The sequence below is a fragment of the Podarcis cretensis genome (genome assembly GCF_951804945.1).
Source record: "Podarcis cretensis genome assembly, chromosome: 12".
In the NCBI taxonomy this organism is placed as follows: domain Eukaryota; kingdom Metazoa; phylum Chordata; class Lepidosauria; order Squamata; family Lacertidae; genus Podarcis; species Podarcis cretensis.
This window is the reverse complement of record NC_137181.1, coordinates 39629584-39649710: the sequence shown is the minus strand read 5'-3', so window position 1 is coordinate 39649710 and position 20127 is coordinate 39629584. Positions and strand designations below refer to the sequence as shown.

The window sequence follows — 20127 nt, the reverse complement described above, 5'->3', positions numbered from 1 at the left end:
GGTGCCTCTGGTCCTTCTGTCACAGGAATTGTGCCAGGCAAAACCCTTTATTGGAGGCAGCTAGTGGAGTGGTCTTTCTTAAAAGATTGATTCAGAGCTGGAGTCTCCAGAGAAGAGGGATTCTGGAATATGCAAACATAAAACTGAGACAGAAGTTTACTCCTTCTCAATATTTTTAATATTGTGATATGTTTAGCAGGAGAGACAAGCACCTCACAAGTGAACCAGCAACATCCACTTCCCCATTTACTGTGGGACAATGGATGGCATGGATCCATAATGCGTACTGAAAGAGGAGCGCTAGTACATATTTCTACAATAAGTATATGCTGAAAATGCTGGGTGGTCAGGAGCATAGCTGTCAACGTTTCCCGTTTCTTGCAAGGAATCCTATTCGGAATAAGGGAATTTCCCTTTAAAAAAGGGAAATGTTGACAGCTATGGTCAGGAGGCCTTCAGAAGCTGATATGCTCTAAAAGTTTCAGGATTATTTTATCTAGATTCCCTCCTTTTAATTGTAATTCCAAAATTTTAAAATCCATACCAGAGCTTCTATAGTTATGTTCCCCCCCGCCCCGATTATTCAAAGCTACTCATTTTATCTTTCATGCCTGACATTTTAATTCACCACAAAGTTTATATGCTTTGTGTTAAGTGCTGGTAAGACACAAAAGAATGTAGAGTTAAATCTGTAGGCAGTGTTTTAAAACTCCTATGATGATAGTTCTTAGGGTATGCACTTCTGTTCTATAGCTCCAGAGACAACTATTTAATAGACAACATTTGAATAATACAAATGTGTGGTTGGTAAAAATGGATTAAGGTTTCAGGGTGGTACCAATGGGTGATATTTAATATTGAATGACATGTATTAAGACAAATGGTTTTATATATAATTTATTTGGCATTGTAAATGCATTTATCTTGTGAGATACAGACCCCCTGATGCAAAATGAAGTATTCTGGAAAGGTTTTGAGTAAATAAATAATAAAACCACTTTGATACACAATCTAACAATATTAAATATTAAGACTTCCACATGATTGATTTTTAATACTTAATTAACTTATTTAAAGCCCAATGTGACTCTATTTTGTATTAAAGATCAGACTTACAGTATTCAAAAGACTAGAATTTTTAGTAAATGGAACGAAAATTAACGGCACTTCATAATCACTAGATTTGCTAGTAACTAGCGACAAGTCATTTGGTGACATGAGCTCATGCACATCACTTTGGAATCCAGCTGATCAACTTCATAGCATTAGGCAGTTTTTTTTATTTGCATCATTCCATTTTAATGATCTATAATCTGATACAGTTTATGAAAGAAAACATGCTTGCTTTGCACTATCTAAAATGTGTCAAATTGTGCATTTTTTTCCTATATCTAAAGGAAACACTTCCTCAATGACAGATGGCTGGTAGTGAATTATGAAAGAAGCTTGGTAGGTGAATAAGAAAGAAGCACAGTCCTTGATGACTTTTCTTGCTGTATGTAGTGGAGACTAAGGGAGTTAATGCCCATCATATCCATGTGGAGGTTGCTAAAAACAATACACTTTTCGAGTAGGGATTGTTCACTTGCAAATCTAAAAGCTATGACACATAGAACACCGAGGCCTGTGTGCATCCTTTTGTTTGCCCTGCATAAGAACTTCCTTGTTTAGAGGATACAGTCAAACACTTCAAAAGAATATTCACATTGAGGGTTCCCCCCCTTCCCTTCTCTTTCTTTCTTTTCTCTTCTTTGTAAAATGACTTCAGAAGGTTTTGCAGGTGCTGATTATTCAGTGATTCCTATAAATTCTCTCTTCAGCCTCCTCCTGTATACAAAATTTATCATTTTCTGCCGTCTCTTCATGGGCTTTTCCTGGTGTAATTTTATCGCTCCAATCATATAGGAAGGTGTTCTGTGTAATATAGGAAAGTACATATGAACAGCCTGTGCAGGAAGAGCTGTAGCTGAGCACATTCTCTGTGTGCAAAAGGCCTTGGGTTCCAGTGCTTGACACCTCCAGCTTGGGCTGGGAAAGGCTGCTGTCTGAAAACTTGGAGAGAGACTGCAATCAGTGTAGGCAATACTGAGCCATATAGAGGAATGTGTTTCTGCTAGGGTAATTAGCATTCTTCTTTCCCTAGCAATGAAGTGCTGATTAGGATCATGCATGTTTACTAAGTACAAGCTTGCCGGCTCAGCTATAAAGAATAGACTTAGCAGTTCACACTAAACAGAATATGTGGGATAGGGGAGTGAAACTCTTCCCTGCATTATCTCCCTCCGCCCTCTGCAGCTCAGCTTTGCTGGGCTCAAAGTCAGGCTGTGGAATAATGTCTTTAAGCAGTGGAACATGGGAGAAGAAGGGGCTTGATCCCTTCCCTACAAGCCAGTCCCCAGACAACTCAAGAAGAGGAGAAATGTCAGTCTGAGAAATGTCAGATTTTAGAAACTACACTTTCTGAGTAGGGCTTCAGAAACATTTGTTTAAAAGAAATATGTAATAGTTTAAAAGGTTGATACAAGAGAAATATAGGCACTCTGTTTCAGATGTCTGAAATTGTGATGTTGTTGGCTCTGTTAACTGATCTGCATATCTCTCTATTCACACTTACAAGCAGTGCTTTTTTCCTAAAAGAAAAATGTTTAGCGGTACTCTCATTTTCCTACTCATATTGAAATATTGCCCCTCAATGAGGCCAAACTTAGATTCACAAAATGTTTAGGGGTGTGTGTCCCCCTTCGTCCCCCCAGAAAAAAGCACTGCTTACGTTTGAACCCATAACGTACACGTATGGTCACGAAAGTAACACTTTGGGAATCTTTTGCTCTGGATTTAATTGTTTGCCACAATAGCAACTGCTCTAGGTTATTGCCATTTTAAATCAGCCAATTTAAAACCACCGATACTGTCTTGCTTTCCTGTGGGAATTAGCAAGAACCACAAATGTTACTATAATTAAAATATTAGCACAAAATGGCAGATAGTGAGTAAAATGGCTTGATGTCTTGAAGTGCCAGTAAACAAAGCAAAATAGCAAGTTACACACGCTTTCCAAACTAATCCTGCTTGGACCATACGCTACTACACAGACTAGAAAAAGATGGAGCAGAGAGAGTGCCTATTAACAGTGTGGACGAGCTCTTAGCAGAGTTGTAGTTTAAGCCTATATGCACCAATAGAAAAGTACAAATGCAAATGACTGGGGTCTGGATAATACAAGGATTGAAAGAGACCAAAATTAGGAAAATGAGAAAGGTAGTAGAAGGAGAAGAGAGACAACCTGTCATGAGGTAGTGAGAGCTGTGTTTCACTAGGCCTGCAGGATCACAGACGTTGCCAATACCAGATTGTTTGTGTAGTGATTCGGAAATCAAGTGGGGAGCCCTTTACAGTTTGCAGATACAATTAGCTTTTCTGAATGGGTACCCAACCAGCCCAGGTGAGAATGCATAGCTCACAAGGCAACCCTTTAGCCATGCCAAGGAGAAATTTCTAGTTAGGCTGAAGATGTCTTGCTCTCACAGGCATCCCTGAAGTTAGAACAGGGGTCAGAGCTTGAAGAGACATGGAACAGTCTGTTGTTGTTGTTTAGTCGTTTAGTCGTGTCTGACTCTTCGTGACCCCATGGACCAGAGCACGCCAGGCACTCCTGTCTTCCACTGCCTCCCGCAGTTTGGTCAGACTCATGGAACAGTCTAGCAAGCATTAAACCCACAATGCTGATCAATTAGGGAATCTATGAGATGTATGAGAAGTATCATTGCTTTTTTTAATAAATAATTTTTATTGGTTTTTACACATATTTTCCAGCATATCATCCTTTTAAACATCATTTCAAAGTCTTTGGCTATTACAGCCTAAGACTTCCTTCAACCTCAACTGATGGTTTTCTAAAATCCTTTCTAATTATGCCTTTTTTTTTTACTACAATTATTGCTATAAATTCAAATCTTAATACCTATTCTTAATTCTTTTCACAAAAATTTATACATTACTCCTCACAAAACTTCTTTTAACCCTACACGTGATGTCACTTGGTTACAGTTGCTTTCCAAATACATCAAAAGCTTCTTCCATTCCTTTAGAAAAGTCTGGTCCTGCTGGTTCTGAATTTTCCCGGTTAATCTCGCCATCTCAGCATAGTTCATCAATTTCTCTTGCCACTCTTCTTTAGCTGGCATTTCTTGCTTCCATCTTTGGGCTAACAATATTCTTGCTGCAGTTATCTCATATAAAAACATTTTTTTATCATTCATATGAATTTCTGTACCCACAATAGCCAGTAGAAGGGCTTCTATTTTTTTAACAAATGTATATTTCAACTTTTTCCCCGATTCATTATAACATTTCCTAGAAGTCCTTCACTTTCTTACATTCCCACCACATATGGTAAAATGTACCCTCCTTTTCTTTACATTTCTAACATTTGTTATCTGTTTTGTACATTTTAGCTAACTTCACTGGTGTTATATACCTTTACATCATTTTCATAATGTTTTCTTTTAATGCACTGCAAGCAGTAAATTTTATTCCCTCTTCACTTATCTGGCTGGTTGAAAGGGGAAGGTCTTCAATAGATACAGACACTTCAGGTTACAGACTCCGCTAACCCAGAAATAGTACCTCGGGTTAAGAACTTTGCTTCAGGATGAGAACAGAAATCGTGCTCCGGTGGCGCAGCAGCAGCAGGAGGCCCTATTTGCTAAAGTGGTGCTTCAGGTTAAGAACAGTTTCAGGTTAAAAACGGACCTCCGGAACGAATTAAGTTCTTAACCCGAGGTACCACTGTATTTTAGTATATTAAACCATTTCTTCAGTGCGGATTGTGGAACTTGAGTAGTCATGCTAAGCCATCTTGTTTTTATTGCATGTGCTATGATGTTCCTACGCCATAATACCATTTTCCGTTTTCTGCAGTTTCAGGAGATCAGTGGTGTGAAGTATTGTAGTCTTTGGTAACTCAGAATTCTTTGTCAGGAATTGTAAAGCTTGGCCTACATTTACTGAGCTGAAGTTCTTTTGACAGAGTTACGCCAACCAGGGCCATTCTTCAAGAAGTTGTCTTAGGTTTCAGTCATTAATTAATGAAAGTAGAACTGTCACTGAGGACCTGCAAGAGGTGGTAAAAGCAGCACATTTAACTTTAATACATAAATTGTCTTCTCTCGAATTGTGATATTTGTGCATGTATCTCTTTTGAATACATTTTGTGCCCTAAATAGATATATCAGTAACTTATTTTATGGGACATTATTGTGCTTCTATGGAAACTGTATAAATCCTTTTGAAACAGAATTCCTAGCAGCTTTCAGAATCAAACTTGTAATATCACTGGATTGTTCCTAGGTTGAGCGCCTATGAAGCCTGATGTTATTGAGTGAGAATTCTGAAAAATTCTCGGCTTCCAGATAAGTAGGTTTAGGATTGCACTTATGATTTCAGAAATTTCATGATAATTCTTCATGTTCCAATTCACTATTTAATCTTGAGGTAGTAAAATTTTAAAAAGGAACTCACTCTTTTTTTTAAATACATGTAGCATAAACTTCCAAGCACTTATGCACTACTTTGCTGAATCAAGCATCTGTTTATTAGGGAATGCTAATACGAAGTTGATAGTTGGTGTGGTGGTGTGTGTGTCTGTGTGTGTGTGTGTGTGTGTGTGTGTGGTGTGTATGACACCAGATTGAATTTCAGACTGCTGTGATCTGTTTGATCTTAAAGGTAAGGTGACAATTTTAATGTACATTCAGTCAAAAGCAAGTCTTTCTCTGTTCTCAGCCCCAGATGTTTTTGTTATAGGCATCTGCAGAACAATTATTATTCCAAATTAGTAAAAGTGTATTTAGATACATTGTCTTGAATAATCTGATTTTTTAAATTTTGGTTCAGAACTATTTCCAATAATAAAAATGGCTTGGCTGTGGTGATTCTTGTCCAAGTTGCATCTAGATTAGACTGTTGTAATATGTGGGCCTGCTTTTGGAAAGTGTCCAGAAATTCATTCAGAAACTCTGCCACTATACAGAGATAGCCAACATAAAGCCCTCTATGTGATTTTTGACCCCAGCTGGTATGACCAATCACCAGGGATAATAAGAATTGTAGTCCTTAAAGTACAAAGAGTGGTGTGAAGGCAGGGCCACCTCTTCTATACCATTGAGATGTTGAATCTCATCTTTAGAAAGGTTTGTTGCCCTCCTTTTTTGGTTTTTCAACATCAGCCACAGTTGGCATTCATCAAAAGATCTTTCAGTCGGCCCTGATTAGGTGGCCTTCATGTTTCTGCTACTATGATCTGTGTTGCTAATTGGCATTTATTGAGTGCTTTCAATTGTTTAATGATATTACTTTTAATATGCCTTATTTGCTGAGATTTCGAGAGGAAAGGTAAATTGTCAACAATTTTAATAATATAATTTTAAAAAACAAATAATACAAATGCTTAGTCAAACCCACAGAACTAATTACTATGAAAAACATGTTACAGATAAGTTTTCAAATGATATGTAGATTAGTGAAATATCTAATTGCAATTACCTTGCAATATTTTATAAGAATAAAAACAAATTTGCAGTAAGTCTACTGTAGTTCTGCAATTGTAATATATATGTGTGTGTGCTTTTTAGTGGTAGAAAAGTGAACTGTAAATATATTGAATGAATAAAACAAAATGTATTTGTTTTCTATATTTAATATTTGTGTGATACTACAGTTTATTGAACACATCATGCTGCAAGCATCCCTTTGTGAAACAGGAAGCATTTATTACCATTATATGTCCACTAAGAAATAAATTTGCTGGGCTTCAATTTTAGTGGGCAAAACTTCTTAAGGAATATGTTTCTGTAAGGAGATCAGGCTCTTTTCAGCTAAGGTCTAAGTGTCATGCAGGTTGAGTGTAATAAAAGACCACTTACAGGCGGCAGAGGAGAAAAGTTTTGTCCGTGTTGGGAAATTCCATTCCACCTTTTGTTGCAGATACGTGGGATTGTTATATGTCACATGCCTGTTTACATTCCAGACTGGGCCTGTGAGTGGAACTTCCACTCTGTGTATTGCTTTTGTTTTGAGTCTTTCTCCGAGAAGACGGCAAGGAGAGATGACATGTTTTTTGGTCCTGATTTATGTACAATAAATCCGTAGTTTTAGTATGTATCTACAGCCTCAAGCCTATTCTGTTGTGCAGTTTACTCTGCTAAGTAAAGTGTGCTCAAGTCAGCAGGCTTGAGTCGCTGATTTACGTCGGAGCCAGAGATCGATGAATCTCTGCAGCGGCAAGGCTGAGAGGGAGACGGGCATATCAACCCCCAGATGCCAGGCATATCGACCCCCAGATGCCGACAGTCCGCGTAGCCGACTGATGTCACTGTTGAACACATATGGTTGGGGGGGGGCTGGCTGGTTGCCCATCGAATCTTTAAATTCAAATGGGCCAATTATGGCCCTTGGGTGGACGATGGTCTGGCAATGGACCTGTGGGGGCCAGTCTTCTTTCAGGTCCACCAGCACAGCATAAAAGCTGGCTGTGCTGCAAGCATGAGACACAGTCAGAATTGGACATCCCAGCCTCCCACCTTGTATGTTATTGGCTCTACCCGGAGGTAAGCGGGCATAGCACATGTATGTCCTTGCTGTGGAATTAATAAGTCAGCATTAATTAATGCTGTGAAATTAATATTTTGGGCCAGGGAGGAATTTGCCTGCAGACAAATTGGCCCTGTCTGGGGTTTTTTGCCTTCTTCACAGTAAGTGTCAGAACTTTTGGTGAAAAAAAAGGCATTGGGTTGGATACTTAGTCTAAGCTAAGGGGTTGGGTGTGTGGGTGTGTCCCACCCTCTGATCTAGTATCAAATTCAGGGTACCCCAGTAAAGGGGTCCAAGGGTAGAAGAAGAAGAGTTTGGATTTGATATCCCACTTTATCACTACCCTAAGGAGTCTCAAAGCGGCTAACATTCTCCTTTCCCTTCCTCCCCCACAGCAAACACTCTGTGAGGTGAGTGGGGCTGAGAGACTTCAGAGACTAGCCCAAGTTCACCCAACAGCTGCATGTGGAGGAGTGGAGACGCGAACCCCTTACCCCAGATTACCAGTTTATCGCTCTTAACCACTACTGTCCAAAAGCCCAGACGGGGCTAACAAGCCAGAGAATACAATGGTACCTTGGTTGTCGAACGGCTTTGCTCCCAAACAAATTGGCTCCCAAACACTGCAAACCCAGAAGTGAGTGTTCCGGTTTGTGTACGTCCAACGCGGCTTCTGATTGGGTGCAGGAAACGGGTTAAGTTTGGCAATGAAGGTACCACTGTACCCCCAAATTGAGACCTTGCGGGATTGCCCTATTTGCTTTGCGTCATGGGGGGGGGGGAGGGTCCTTAATCCCAGGATCGACCCCGATGGAGATATCAGCCAGCAATAGGGTTGCCTGATTCAGGATACATACCAAATGCCTATGTCAAAGCCAACTTACATCTGTAATCAATAAAGTTGTAAGCGTTTTGATCCCAAGCTGGTGTTGTGGCATTTCCGCTCCTTGTACACCTCCACTCCCCACCCTGGTGGCTGGGCATTGGCCCACAAATTTCATCTTGTTTTTGTGGTTGTTGTTTGCTTTAGGCTAGCAAAAAACTAGCTCTTACTCTGGATCAATACTATAAGTATGCAAGTTCTGAAGGTAGACAGAGATGTTTGTCAGGAAAATGACAAATAGATCCATGTAACATGATTGTTTATATAAATAGAAAGTACTTCCATTCATACATCCTTTGTCTTTTATGGTTCTGGTCCACCATGGTGCATTGATTACACTCTGGAAAGTTCCTCAACTCTCTGATAAGAGTTTTTGAGGAAACCAGAGCTCTCTGCTTGTAAACAGAAGGGTATTTTACTTAGAAAGGGGAAAGATGGATCCAAACCAATGTTTCCATTGGTCTTTCACCTGGAAATTGTATCTACACATTTGTACTGTTAGTGTAATTCTAATGCAGCTTGACATGATCATGATCATTACATTATCTAAGAATAGAAACTTATAATGTATCTTCGGAGATGGCATAAAGGCTCTATTCAGTTTTCCATTAATGTGTTTTTATGGTAACAGCAGCCAATTAGTATGTACTTTTATTTAGGAAGTATCTAAATAATAATTGGAAATTTTTGCTTTAAATCATTGATTTAAATTGGCCTTTTTTCCTTGGTGATCTAAATTGCTGAGGTAAATCACCTTGATCTTTTACAGCCTATAATTCTAGGGTCAGAGCTAAATTACTTTATTAAAAGAAATAAAAAAATTCCTTCCAGTAGCACCTTAAAGACCAACTAAGTTAGTTCTAGGTATGAGCTTTCGTGTGCATGCACACTTCTTCAGATACACATGCATGCACACGAAAGCTCATACCTAGAACTAACTTAGTTGGTCTTTAAGGTGCTACTGGAAGGATTTTTTTTATTTTGTTTTGACTATGGCAGACCAACACGACTACCTATCTGTAACTGTTTATTGAAAGAGTTATATACCATACACTGTACCTTAATCTTTCTTAAGAAAGACATTAAATACAGACTTTTTCAGAAATCCCATTTAAAAGGATATTAGTCTTCATCATTAGCTCCAACAGATTGCCTATACTCACAGAAATATTTAGGATAGAGAATAATAATAATTCTAGTACCAATATAGGTGACGTGGCTATACATCCCTAAAGGCTTGCCTTTCCCATTCTGGAGCAGTGGATTTTTGCAACAAATAAGGATGTCAGTCCAAATTTTGGCAAGTTCCAACTGGGTGTCAGTTCATGCAATATTATTCATTTGTTGCTTTGTGGTCTGACAGAAATACAATAAAGAAATAAAATCCCAACGATGGAGGAAGGAACTGTGCTTGTGTGACTCCCATCCTGCTCAGATAACTGAGGAACCCTGAGCTGCTTTCCCCCACCCACATTTTTACAAATTAACAACTTATTAAAAGTAAAATAAAACAACTTTAGCACATGCTTCCTATCATGCCTGAAAAATGAATGGAGTGCAACAGAGTTTTGTATCCAATATATTTCCCCCATTCATTAAAACATTGTCACATTCATTGTTATAATAACAGAAAAGAGCACCAGATTTTCCACCAGATTTGTAGGAATGGTGGAGAAAGTTTACATATTAAGAGAACCTCTTATATCATGAGGAAAAATATAATGATACATATGATGCAGTATTCCTCTCCCTTTCTGCTAAACTAGTGAAAATAGTATGTTTAGACAACAAGCTAAACAATACTGAGTTTTCTGAGATCTTTGCTACCTTATTGCAGTATAGAATTAGGAGGCTGTTTTGATTAATCTTTAGTTTTTGTTTATTCACCCAGGTAATTACTACTTATTGAAAGTGCCAAGTATCAATATGTACCATTCCATCACTGAAACTAGCCATCCTTTACAAGCTGAAGAGCAGGAAATAGGCATTGATCCCCTGCAAAGTTATGTGAACAAGCCTGACGAAGGTGAGTTGATCATTTTTACACTTAACGTTTTAGAAAATGTATGAGAATTTTTGAATGGCTATGTGTTTATGATGTCTTCCATCTCCCCTGCCCCAAACAAAACATAACTGAACAGAAATGTTTTAAGAAACATTTCGCTGTGTGTGTTGGTCATTCTGGCCCTAACAAAAACCAAAAACATTCAACTATTTTCATACTGAAACACTAGCCAAATGTTTAATTCCCTGTTATCTTTTCTTATAAACAAAACAGTGATATTGAAATCCACTATAGGAATCATGTAAATATGAGCTCTTTAACTCCCCCCCCCCCCCCCCATTTCTTATTACCAAAACCTGGTCGTTATTTTATGTTTCCTATTATTTCATTTGGTTTTCTTCGTGCTTTAGTAATTCATTCGGTAAAATAAGATTTAGTAATTCCCTATTAAATTTGAATTTGGCATTGTTAACACAATCCAAGCAGAACTTTCCAATCTCCCTGTACCTTTAATTGTTAATCAAAGCTGTCAACTTTGACACTCCTGTCCTAATATATTGTGTGTGATGTTCATTTGTTTCTCAAGCTAAACAAGACTGTATACTACATCTTAAAAACACTCAGGAATCGCCAACAAAGTAAAAGCACAGTGAAAGAATAAAAACAAAAACAGTTAAAATGCTTGCAGTAGTAAAAACACACTGTAAGATGTAGAGGGGCAGGGAAAAAACACTAAAGAGAAAGGAAGTGTTTTCAGTCTCTTAAGTTCAATAGAGATGATTCCAGCAAGGACATGGAGATAGTAAGCAGCAGCTGAAAAGGTCCTCACTCTTACTCACCTCATTCCTGAAAGTGGAACCATAAAGATCATAATATTTGGGCAGGCTGATGTGGCCACACAACTAGATTTATGATGATATATTGGCATACTATTTATTTTCAGGCCACAGATTTTCAGTATTGAAGGTGAAATGTAATAGAAGTTCAATGAAAACATAGTATAGTACCTTGAGTGATGCAAATTGAGTGATGAACTTCCTACCTATCTGTTATTACCGACTACTATTTGGTTCTTCGGGACGCAGGTGGCGCTAGGGTCAGCGCCTAGGGCTTGCCGATCGAAAGGTCGGCGGTTCGAATCCCTGCGGCGGGGTGCGCTCCCGCTGCTCGGTCCCAGCGCCTGCCAACCTAGCAGTTCGAAAGCACCTCCGGGTGCAAGTAGATAAATAAGGACCGCTTACTAGCGGGAAGGTAAACGGCGTTTCCGTGTGCGGCTCTGGCTCTGGCTCTGGCTCTGGCCAGAGCAGCGATGTCACACTGGCCACGTGACCCGGAAGTGTCTCCGGACAGCGCTGGCCCCTGGCCTCTTAAGTGAGATGGGCGCACAACCCCAGAGTCTGTCAAGACTGGCCCGTACGGGCAGGGGTACCTTTACCTTTTTTTATTTGGTTCTTCAGATGCTCTGCCCATACATATACAGTACTTAGAGGGGTAAGCATGACCACACACCCCTAGCCCCAATCTCAGTGTGGCTGGCCCCCTGACCTCAGCACATTACAGTGAAACATTGGAAAGGGGTGTCCACGCAAGTGTAGCTAAATGTGCATAGGTATCCTTTTCAGATACTCTGCACAACATACAAAGGCTACTTGTGTAATAGGACTTTTAATTCTCTTCTCCCCCTCCAACCCCCTGTGTGCACTCAGAATTTGCTTCATGGAGTAGGAAATGAAGGAGAAGCCCCATTGTGTGAGGGGATGCCCACTTATGCTATGTTGGATCTCAGCCTCTGTTGCTGAATGTAGACAAATGTAGGTCTTAATAATTGTGGCTATTTGTTGTTGTTTAGTCATTTAGTCGTGTCCGACTCTTCGTGACCCCATGGACCAGAGCACACCAGGCACTCTGTCTTCCACTGCCTCCCGCAGCTTGGTCAAACTCACACTATCCAACCATCTCGTCCTCTGTCATCCCCCTTTCCTTGTTCCTTGTGCCCTCAATCTTTCCCAACACCAGGGTCTTTTCCAGGGAGTCTTCTCTTCTCATGAGGTGGCCAAAGAACTGGAGCCTCAGCTTCAGGATCTGTCCTTCCAGTGAGCACTCAGGGCTGATTTCCTTAAGAATGGATAGGTTTGATCTTCTTGAAGTCCATGGGACTCTCAAGAGTCTCCTCCAGCACCATAATTCAAACGCATCAATTCTTCGGCGATCAGCCTTCTTTATGGTCCAGCTCTCAATTCCATACATCACTACTGACCATAGCTTTAACTATACGGACCTTTGTCGGCATTATTCAGCAGCTAATGCAGGGGAGCAGAGCCACAGAGCTGGCCCTCCATTCACCAGCATCACTGTTGCTCGTAGCTCTGAGTCATAACTGAGGTTGGGGCTGCACAGATGCCCCAGTTGGAGTGCCAGATTGGCAGCACTGGCTCATCCAGCACACCCTCATAGCCCTTCTCTCACTATTGCCCCAGCCCTGCCCAGGAAAACAGCAGTTATGCTGGTGTCAGGAGAGTGGCTTGGTCCCACCATACAAGCCCACTACCGCTGTAAGTACATTTTGAAATTATGATAGAATTATCCTACTTGTTCCTTCCCCGAGGGCACAAAAATAGGGGAAATGTTATGATAATCAAATGCCTTGTTGTTCATGCCTTGTTGTTCATATCTGGCTTATCAAAAATCAGTGAACTTAATAATTCAATGTGTCTTCAAAAATTAATGTGCTTTTATGTAAATTATGTTCACAGTTACTCAAATATTTGGTTATCCAAATATTTTACATTACACTAGTCCAACAGAATGTATCATTCATATTTAAAAGTTTGGACATACTAGGAAGCTATTTTAATGAAACATTTTTAAGTTCATGATTGCTTGGTTTTTCTCAGCCTACATCAATTAATAGTATAGAATAAAATGTTAGTTCTTAACCATGATTTTTAACATCTTTGGGAAGTATTTTTAATCAGTTGTACTTTGTGTGTGTGTGCGCGTTTGTGCGTGCCTTGAGCAATTAGTTACCTAGACACAGAAGACTTTATAGTTTTTATCTGAACCTTAACATTGCTGCAACATACAAAGTTATTAGTATTGAATTGATGTTTAAAAGTGCCATTAATTCATTTACCCCAAATGTTCATTAACAATGTAAATGTATGCTGATGTTCTATGAGACAAGGAAGTGACTAATGACTCTTCGCACTAACAACACTTAAAATGAATAGAAACTTAAGATAGCTAATCTTGAAGTAATCAAGGCCCTCATTCAGCTTAGCTTCTCTGTATGCTCTAAAACAGCTGTCAACTGTTAAAAATATATACACAACACACAGATACGCACATGCGAAGATAGAGATATGTAAATACATGGTTCCCCAAAGTCATAAAGGTTACCAACCATAGTACATTTTTACGTTCTATATGTAAATATTTTATATAAAGCATCCATTTCATCTTCATGGCTTTTTTACAGTGAAACACAGACTGCATTTTAATTTAGTGCCATATGCATCCAAGATTCATCATCTCAGTTTTATGCTATTATTTAAAATAAGGTATGCAGCAGATATTAGGGGTGGAGTGGACTTTATGTAATTTTCCTATCCCAAATGTTGCAACTCAGGAATTTAATATGAAGGGGCAGGATGGGCTCTGTATCTAAGAGATCATTGCATTATAGGAATTAATGAATCACGGTAGCAAGACTGTCACTATTCAAGAACAGCTATAGCTGCCTCCAGTGACACTGTTGGATCTCCGAGCATCCCCAGAATATCATTCATTTATTCAGTACATTTCTATGCTATCATAACTAATCTCAGGGTGGTTTACACATATATGATTATTAAAACAATAACCCACAGTAAAACAATAAACCTGCAGGCTGTATGTCTGCATACAGCATGAGAAGCACCTACAGACTGGAATCATTCTCAGTTTATTGACCTTCATCCAGCCCACCACTGCATCCAGGGACTATTCAGGACTGGTACAACCTCACTTGGCTCAGTTGACAAGGTGAAATAGTGTTGGGTGTCATCAGCATACTCATAGCATGGAATCATAGAATTGTAGAGCTGGAAGGGGTCCTGAGGGCCATCTCGTTCAACACTGCACTGCAGGAATCTCAACTAAAGCATCTATGACAGATGGCCATCCAGCCTCTGAAAGAGAGTCCATTCCACGGTTGAACAGCCCTTACCTTGCTCCACATCTCTTGATGATCATACCCTCTAGATTCCTCCAAGGATGGGGGCATTGTCAAGCTCAATATGTGCAAGGGGTTTGGACAGCAACCGAAAAAAGGTGATCCATCAATTGGCTCAAGTTGCGGGCAGCCAGGTTGGCTTTGGTCCACTTTGCACAGCTTCAGCACCATTCCACGTGTTGATATGCACTGACAACGCCACTGCAAAATCTCACATTGTGTGTCAAGGGGGTTGGCATCCCTTCAAAGGGAAGCAACTCTTCAACTAGGCCGAAAAACAGCAGTTACCTGTGCCACAATTGATGTGGAGGGCACCATATTGGCTGTCCCAACTATAAGCAATGGTAGAAATACTGCCGACATTGCTTTTTCAAGAGTAGCCAAGAAATCAATAACAGTCACTGGGAGTATTCCAGTAAATATCTCAGCTTTGACCATCTCTGGAAGCTTCTCAGACTCTTTGTGTGTTGCCTTAGTGATACACCGTAGGTGTAGAAAAGACAATTGGTGTATCACTTCTAAACTTTTGTCTTGTAATAATGGTATCTTTAGCTTCTTGAACAATGTTCTACTGTCTATCATTCTTTATTTTCACGTGTGCTTTTCCTTTTGAATATTAGAACATGCTTCCATGTGGATGCTTTGTAAATAATTTCAGCACTCTAGGTACAAATGTTGGTAGGTGTATTTCCTTGCATCATGTGGTGGTTAGAAATAACTAAGTGTTGTATCCAACTATGTAGATAGATGCTGAGCAAAACAGGAAATTATAATGCTTTGGCAGGTGTTTAGGATATCATTCAAAAATATTATCTGGAATAGGATGCTAATGGTGATGAACAATTCAGGCTGTGTAGAACATTTGCTGCTGAAACTTATCCAGTCTGCCATATTTTATTCCCTCTAAATAGCAGCAAAGCTTTCTTCTGCTGCTTCCAACACCAGATGCTTACTTAGCAAGCTTTTAATAGTCATTTATTAATAATAGCTTCTGTGTAGTTTGCTTTTACTTGAACAGCTACAGATCTGTAGTGACAAAGGCCATTGGCATATCACTTTTCCACTTATGTCTTGTAATAATTTTCCCTGTCACTTGCTTCTTAATCAGTGTTGTCCTCTTGTCTTGTAATCACTTTAATATTTCCATATACAGTGTTCTTTTTTGGATAGAGCATTAAACACAGTGAGCATCACTGTTATATTTTTTTCAAGAATTACACTATAATTCACATAATACATGCATACATACATACATACATACATACATATATATATTTGTGCCAATTTAAGCAAGTCAGTGCCCCAGTATTACCTGGACCTTGAGACTACTTTGACAGTCAGTGTCTCAGATATCTCTGATAAGGAGCTTAAGACCCACTTTGAATATCCTGCTTTTTATGACCCACTCTAGCAATTAGCTAATGATCTGTGCATATATTGAAAACTCGTTTTTTAAAAATCCTGAAGTGGTTTTCTAAGAAACCTCCATTTGTGGAGCTACCCTTAAGGTTGGTGCAGAAAGCAGCAGGTACCGTATTTTTCGCCCCATAGGACGCACCGGCCCATAGGACACACCTAGTTTTTTGGGGGGGAAATAAAGGGGGAAAAATTATTTCCCACCCCCCAGGTGTGAGGCTGGGACGGGGGAAGCCCGAGCTTCCCCCCACCCCAGCCCCCAGAACAGGCTGCTATCCGCTAGCCGTGGGAGAGCCGCGTGACTTCGCGCAGCTCTCCCACGGCTAGCAGAGCACTGCGTGAAGCCCGAAGCTTGGGGCGTGCTGAGCTCAGCGCGCCCCAAACTTCTGGGTGCCGGCAAGGTCTCCGCTAGCCGTGGGAGAGCCGCGCGACTCTCCCACGACTAGCAGAGGGCTGCGTGAAGCCCGAAGCTTGGGGCGTGCTGAGCTCAGCTCAGCGCTCCTGGGTGCCGGCAAGGTCTCTGCTAGCCATGGGAGAGCTGCGCCCCAAGCTTCTGGGTGCAGGCAAGCTCTCCGCTAGCCGTGGGAGAGCTGCGTCTCCCACGGCTTGCAGATAGCTTCCTGAAGCCTGCATTCGCTCCATAGAACGCACACACATTTCCCTTTCATTTTTGGAGAGGAAAAAGTGCATCCTATAGGGCGAAAAATACGGTAAGTTCCTAAATGCATTCAGTATAATAGCTGTTCTGAAAGAACTGCAGTGGCTGCCAGTTAACTATCAAGCCAAGTATAAGGTTTTAATACTGAGCTATGAGGCCCCAAACAGCTCAGAACCAGGTTGTCTGAAAGAATATCGTCTCCTGTATTGACCAGACCAGCCACAGCGATTTGTGGAGGACCTGTTCACTGTACCACAGCCTGCAGTTGTCCACCACACGGTGGTACATACCTTGTGGAATGATCTCTCCTGGAGATCAGGCAGGCACTGAGTATTGGGTTCCTACACCAGCAATTTAAAATATCCTTCTTCATCCAAGCTTTCGTTGGCTGCTAATAACTTCTGGCTTCCCCTGCTATTGTATTTGTGTTGTTTTACTGTCATTTTATTGATTTGGCTTTTTATTGTTAGATTTTGTTATGTTGTTTATTCTTCTATAAAAAATATTTTTTTAAAAATATAAATAAATAAATAAATAAATAAGGTGAACATAAAGGACCCCTGGGTGGTTAAGTCCAGTCGAATTTGACTGTGGGGTGCAGCACTCATCTTCACTTTCAGGCCAGGGGAGCCGACGTTTGTCCGCAGACCGCTTTTCTGGATCATGTGACCGCTTCTGGCACGCGGGACACCATGACAAGTGCCAGAGCCTATGGAAATACCATTTATCTACCCACCACAGCAGTACCTATTTATCTACTCATGCTGGTATGCTTTCAAACTGCTGTGTTGGCAGGAGCTGGTACAAAATATGCAGGTACATAAAAATAACCACTGTAATGCTGGAATGAAGCTTGGATGGAGAGAAATACTGAGAAAACATATATTTCTTCTTTGTTTACCCATTAATAACGTAGTGCTGAATTGCTAATCCACTTCAGTACAGCAGCCAGTTTGGAGAGGGGTGGGGAACTAAGCAGAAAGCCTAATGTGTGTGTACACTCTGGCTTTCTAGATTTGTCATTTAAATGTTAAGTTGCAGTACAAATGTCAACATTTGGACCAGTTGGCTTCATTCTGTCCTAAACCTCTGTCATCTAAGACATATAATATAATTGCTGTCATTGTCTTCAGTATAGCTGTAGGAGGAGGTGTTACTTGGGGACATTTAAAAATACCTTCATATGTACCTGATGATTTTTTTTTTTGCCTTTTTCAACACAGTGTGTATTATTTATGGACAATCTGGCCTTTTTAACAAAGAAAAATATGCCTGTGCTTATACTGCCATTTCTACAAACAAAACAGCTGATACTTTAATGAACACCATACTGAGGGCCATGCAGGACATAAGGCGAATTAAGCAGGTTACAAACTGCACATCTTCTATTTAGATATAGGAGATCTTCCCGAGCCCGAACAATTAGTTGGACTAATCAGACAAGCCGACAGTCAGAAACAGAAGGAGACCATTTGTATCAATTTAAACAACATAGCTGGTAATGAAGTGAAATAGCCACACTGAATAGTTTTCACCTCTACTTGGGTTAGTACTGTTCTAATAGAATCTTTCATCTCCCTAAAAAGAAATACCCATGTTTAACAAAAGCCAATTACCTGATGTTGGCAAACTTAAGGGTAAAGGGATAACATGGTGTGGACCTAGAATTGTTTAAAATTCTGGAGTCAAAAGTTGAATCTTGGTTACTTTGTTTAAATAGTTGAATGTGGCTCTCCATTCATAAGAGTTCTTTTTAAGTGACAACAATTCAGCTGTTTAGTCTGGAATACATTAATAAAGAATCTCCAGCATTTTTGTTTTGCTCTTTTACAACATGTATATGAAATGTAGAACAAATACATTGTGAGTTGCCTTGATTTCCTTTTTAAAAATAATAATTATCTACAGCATTTAATTCATATAATGCAGGCACGTCCAACTTCCAAGAGACTGCGATCTGCTCCCACTATAAAAAAAACTGGCAGTGATCTACCCATCTAAGTTGTTGAGCTTTTTTCGGGGGAGCATCAGCCGAAGTTGTTGACCAGGGACACCCTGTGATATAATGCTATGAAAGTAATTACTGATTGTCTTCTTTCCCATCATTCTGTATGAGGCAAAATCACAAACCCATTCAGAACAATTGCAAAGTTTCTACTAAAAGCAGTAAAATGGGCATTTAAAGCAATGCATTTTCAAACATGACTAATTTTATCAGGTGTGCCAATATTTGTTTAAAATGTCCTTCTGCATTCCTCTTGTGCACCATGGAAATGATGAAACTGTATTTTCATAAAATGTATTTTCATACTGAAAATTTTTGCAAAAAAAAATTAGTTGCTCTTCAGATATGTTACATTAGCTTGGTTCACACACCACTTTGAACCATAGTTTAAATAAACTTTGGTTTAATGAGAATGGGCAGCATGCTTATACACACTGCTGTAATTATGGTCGCTTTACTCCCTCCCTGCTCCTTCCACACTGCCAGGAGATAAACTTGTCCAGCTTAGCATCATGTCCAAGGCCTAGGGTTGTGGTTTATTTCTCTCCAAAGAAACCACTAGTAACCAATGTTTGTTCTTGGCTTACTCTTCCTGGTTTGTGGAGAAACAAATCAGAAGCCCAGATTCAGATGTAACACTAAGCCAGACCAAGGCTTGTTTTCCAGCACAGTGATAGGAATAGGGAGCAGGGAAGAAAAGCAACCACGATTTCACAAGCAGGTTGTGCACTAACTTTAAGTTTATTTTAACTATGGTTCAAAGTGATGTGTAAATGTGAAAAATTAAGTTTGCATGCCAACATAGTTTTTGAGCTGTGAATGATTAAGTCAAAAACAGTAAGAGTTTTATTAAATAAAGCAGTATGCTCTGCTGGGAAGCATTGAACTGGAGCTTTTAAAAAGTTAAGGTTGGGAAAGAACAATGTTGACTACTTGCCATATTTTGTATTTATATAACACTTTATTGATAACTACCTTATTTTTATTTTTGTATATTGTGCAGAGGGCAGGGAAGGTGCCTAAAGTCCCAATAAGTCCCTTATATATGTTATGAGATTTGATGTGGGAATTTCCCAGTACACAGTTCATTCTTAGACACTAGTTTGTCCAGTGGGATTTATGAAGTGTGTGTGTTTCTTTTGAGCAGCAGATTCCCATGCCAATGTTGCAATCAAATCTTCAGATTCAAAAAGGGTTTTGGTTTTTACCCTGAGCAATTCATGTAGCACACGTGCATCTGCTTTTCTGTTTGTAGTACAGAACCCTCATGTGAAATGGTCATCAAATGTATTTAATAAGCTGTTGTTTCAGTCTTGAAGAACAAATTGCAGCAGGGTGAGGCCTGGACAGATGTTTA

At 39.8% G+C, this 20127-nt stretch overlaps 1 protein-coding gene across 10 annotated transcripts in view; it reads left to right on the top strand.

The window, feature by feature from the left end:
• TBC1D5 (TBC1 domain family member 5) overlaps window positions 1-20127 on the top strand; it is a 252557-nt gene that overhangs the window by 81815 nt on the left and 150615 nt on the right. For all 10 annotated transcript variants that reach the window (XM_079947228.1, XM_079947229.1, XM_079947230.1 and 7 more), the window contains one exon: window positions 10365-10499. In XM_079947228.1, coding sequence (XP_079803354.1) covers window positions 10400-10499 — 100 coding nt within the window. In that variant the 5' untranslated portion in view covers window positions 10365-10399. The remainder of the gene's footprint in view (window positions 1-10364; window positions 10500-20127) is intronic.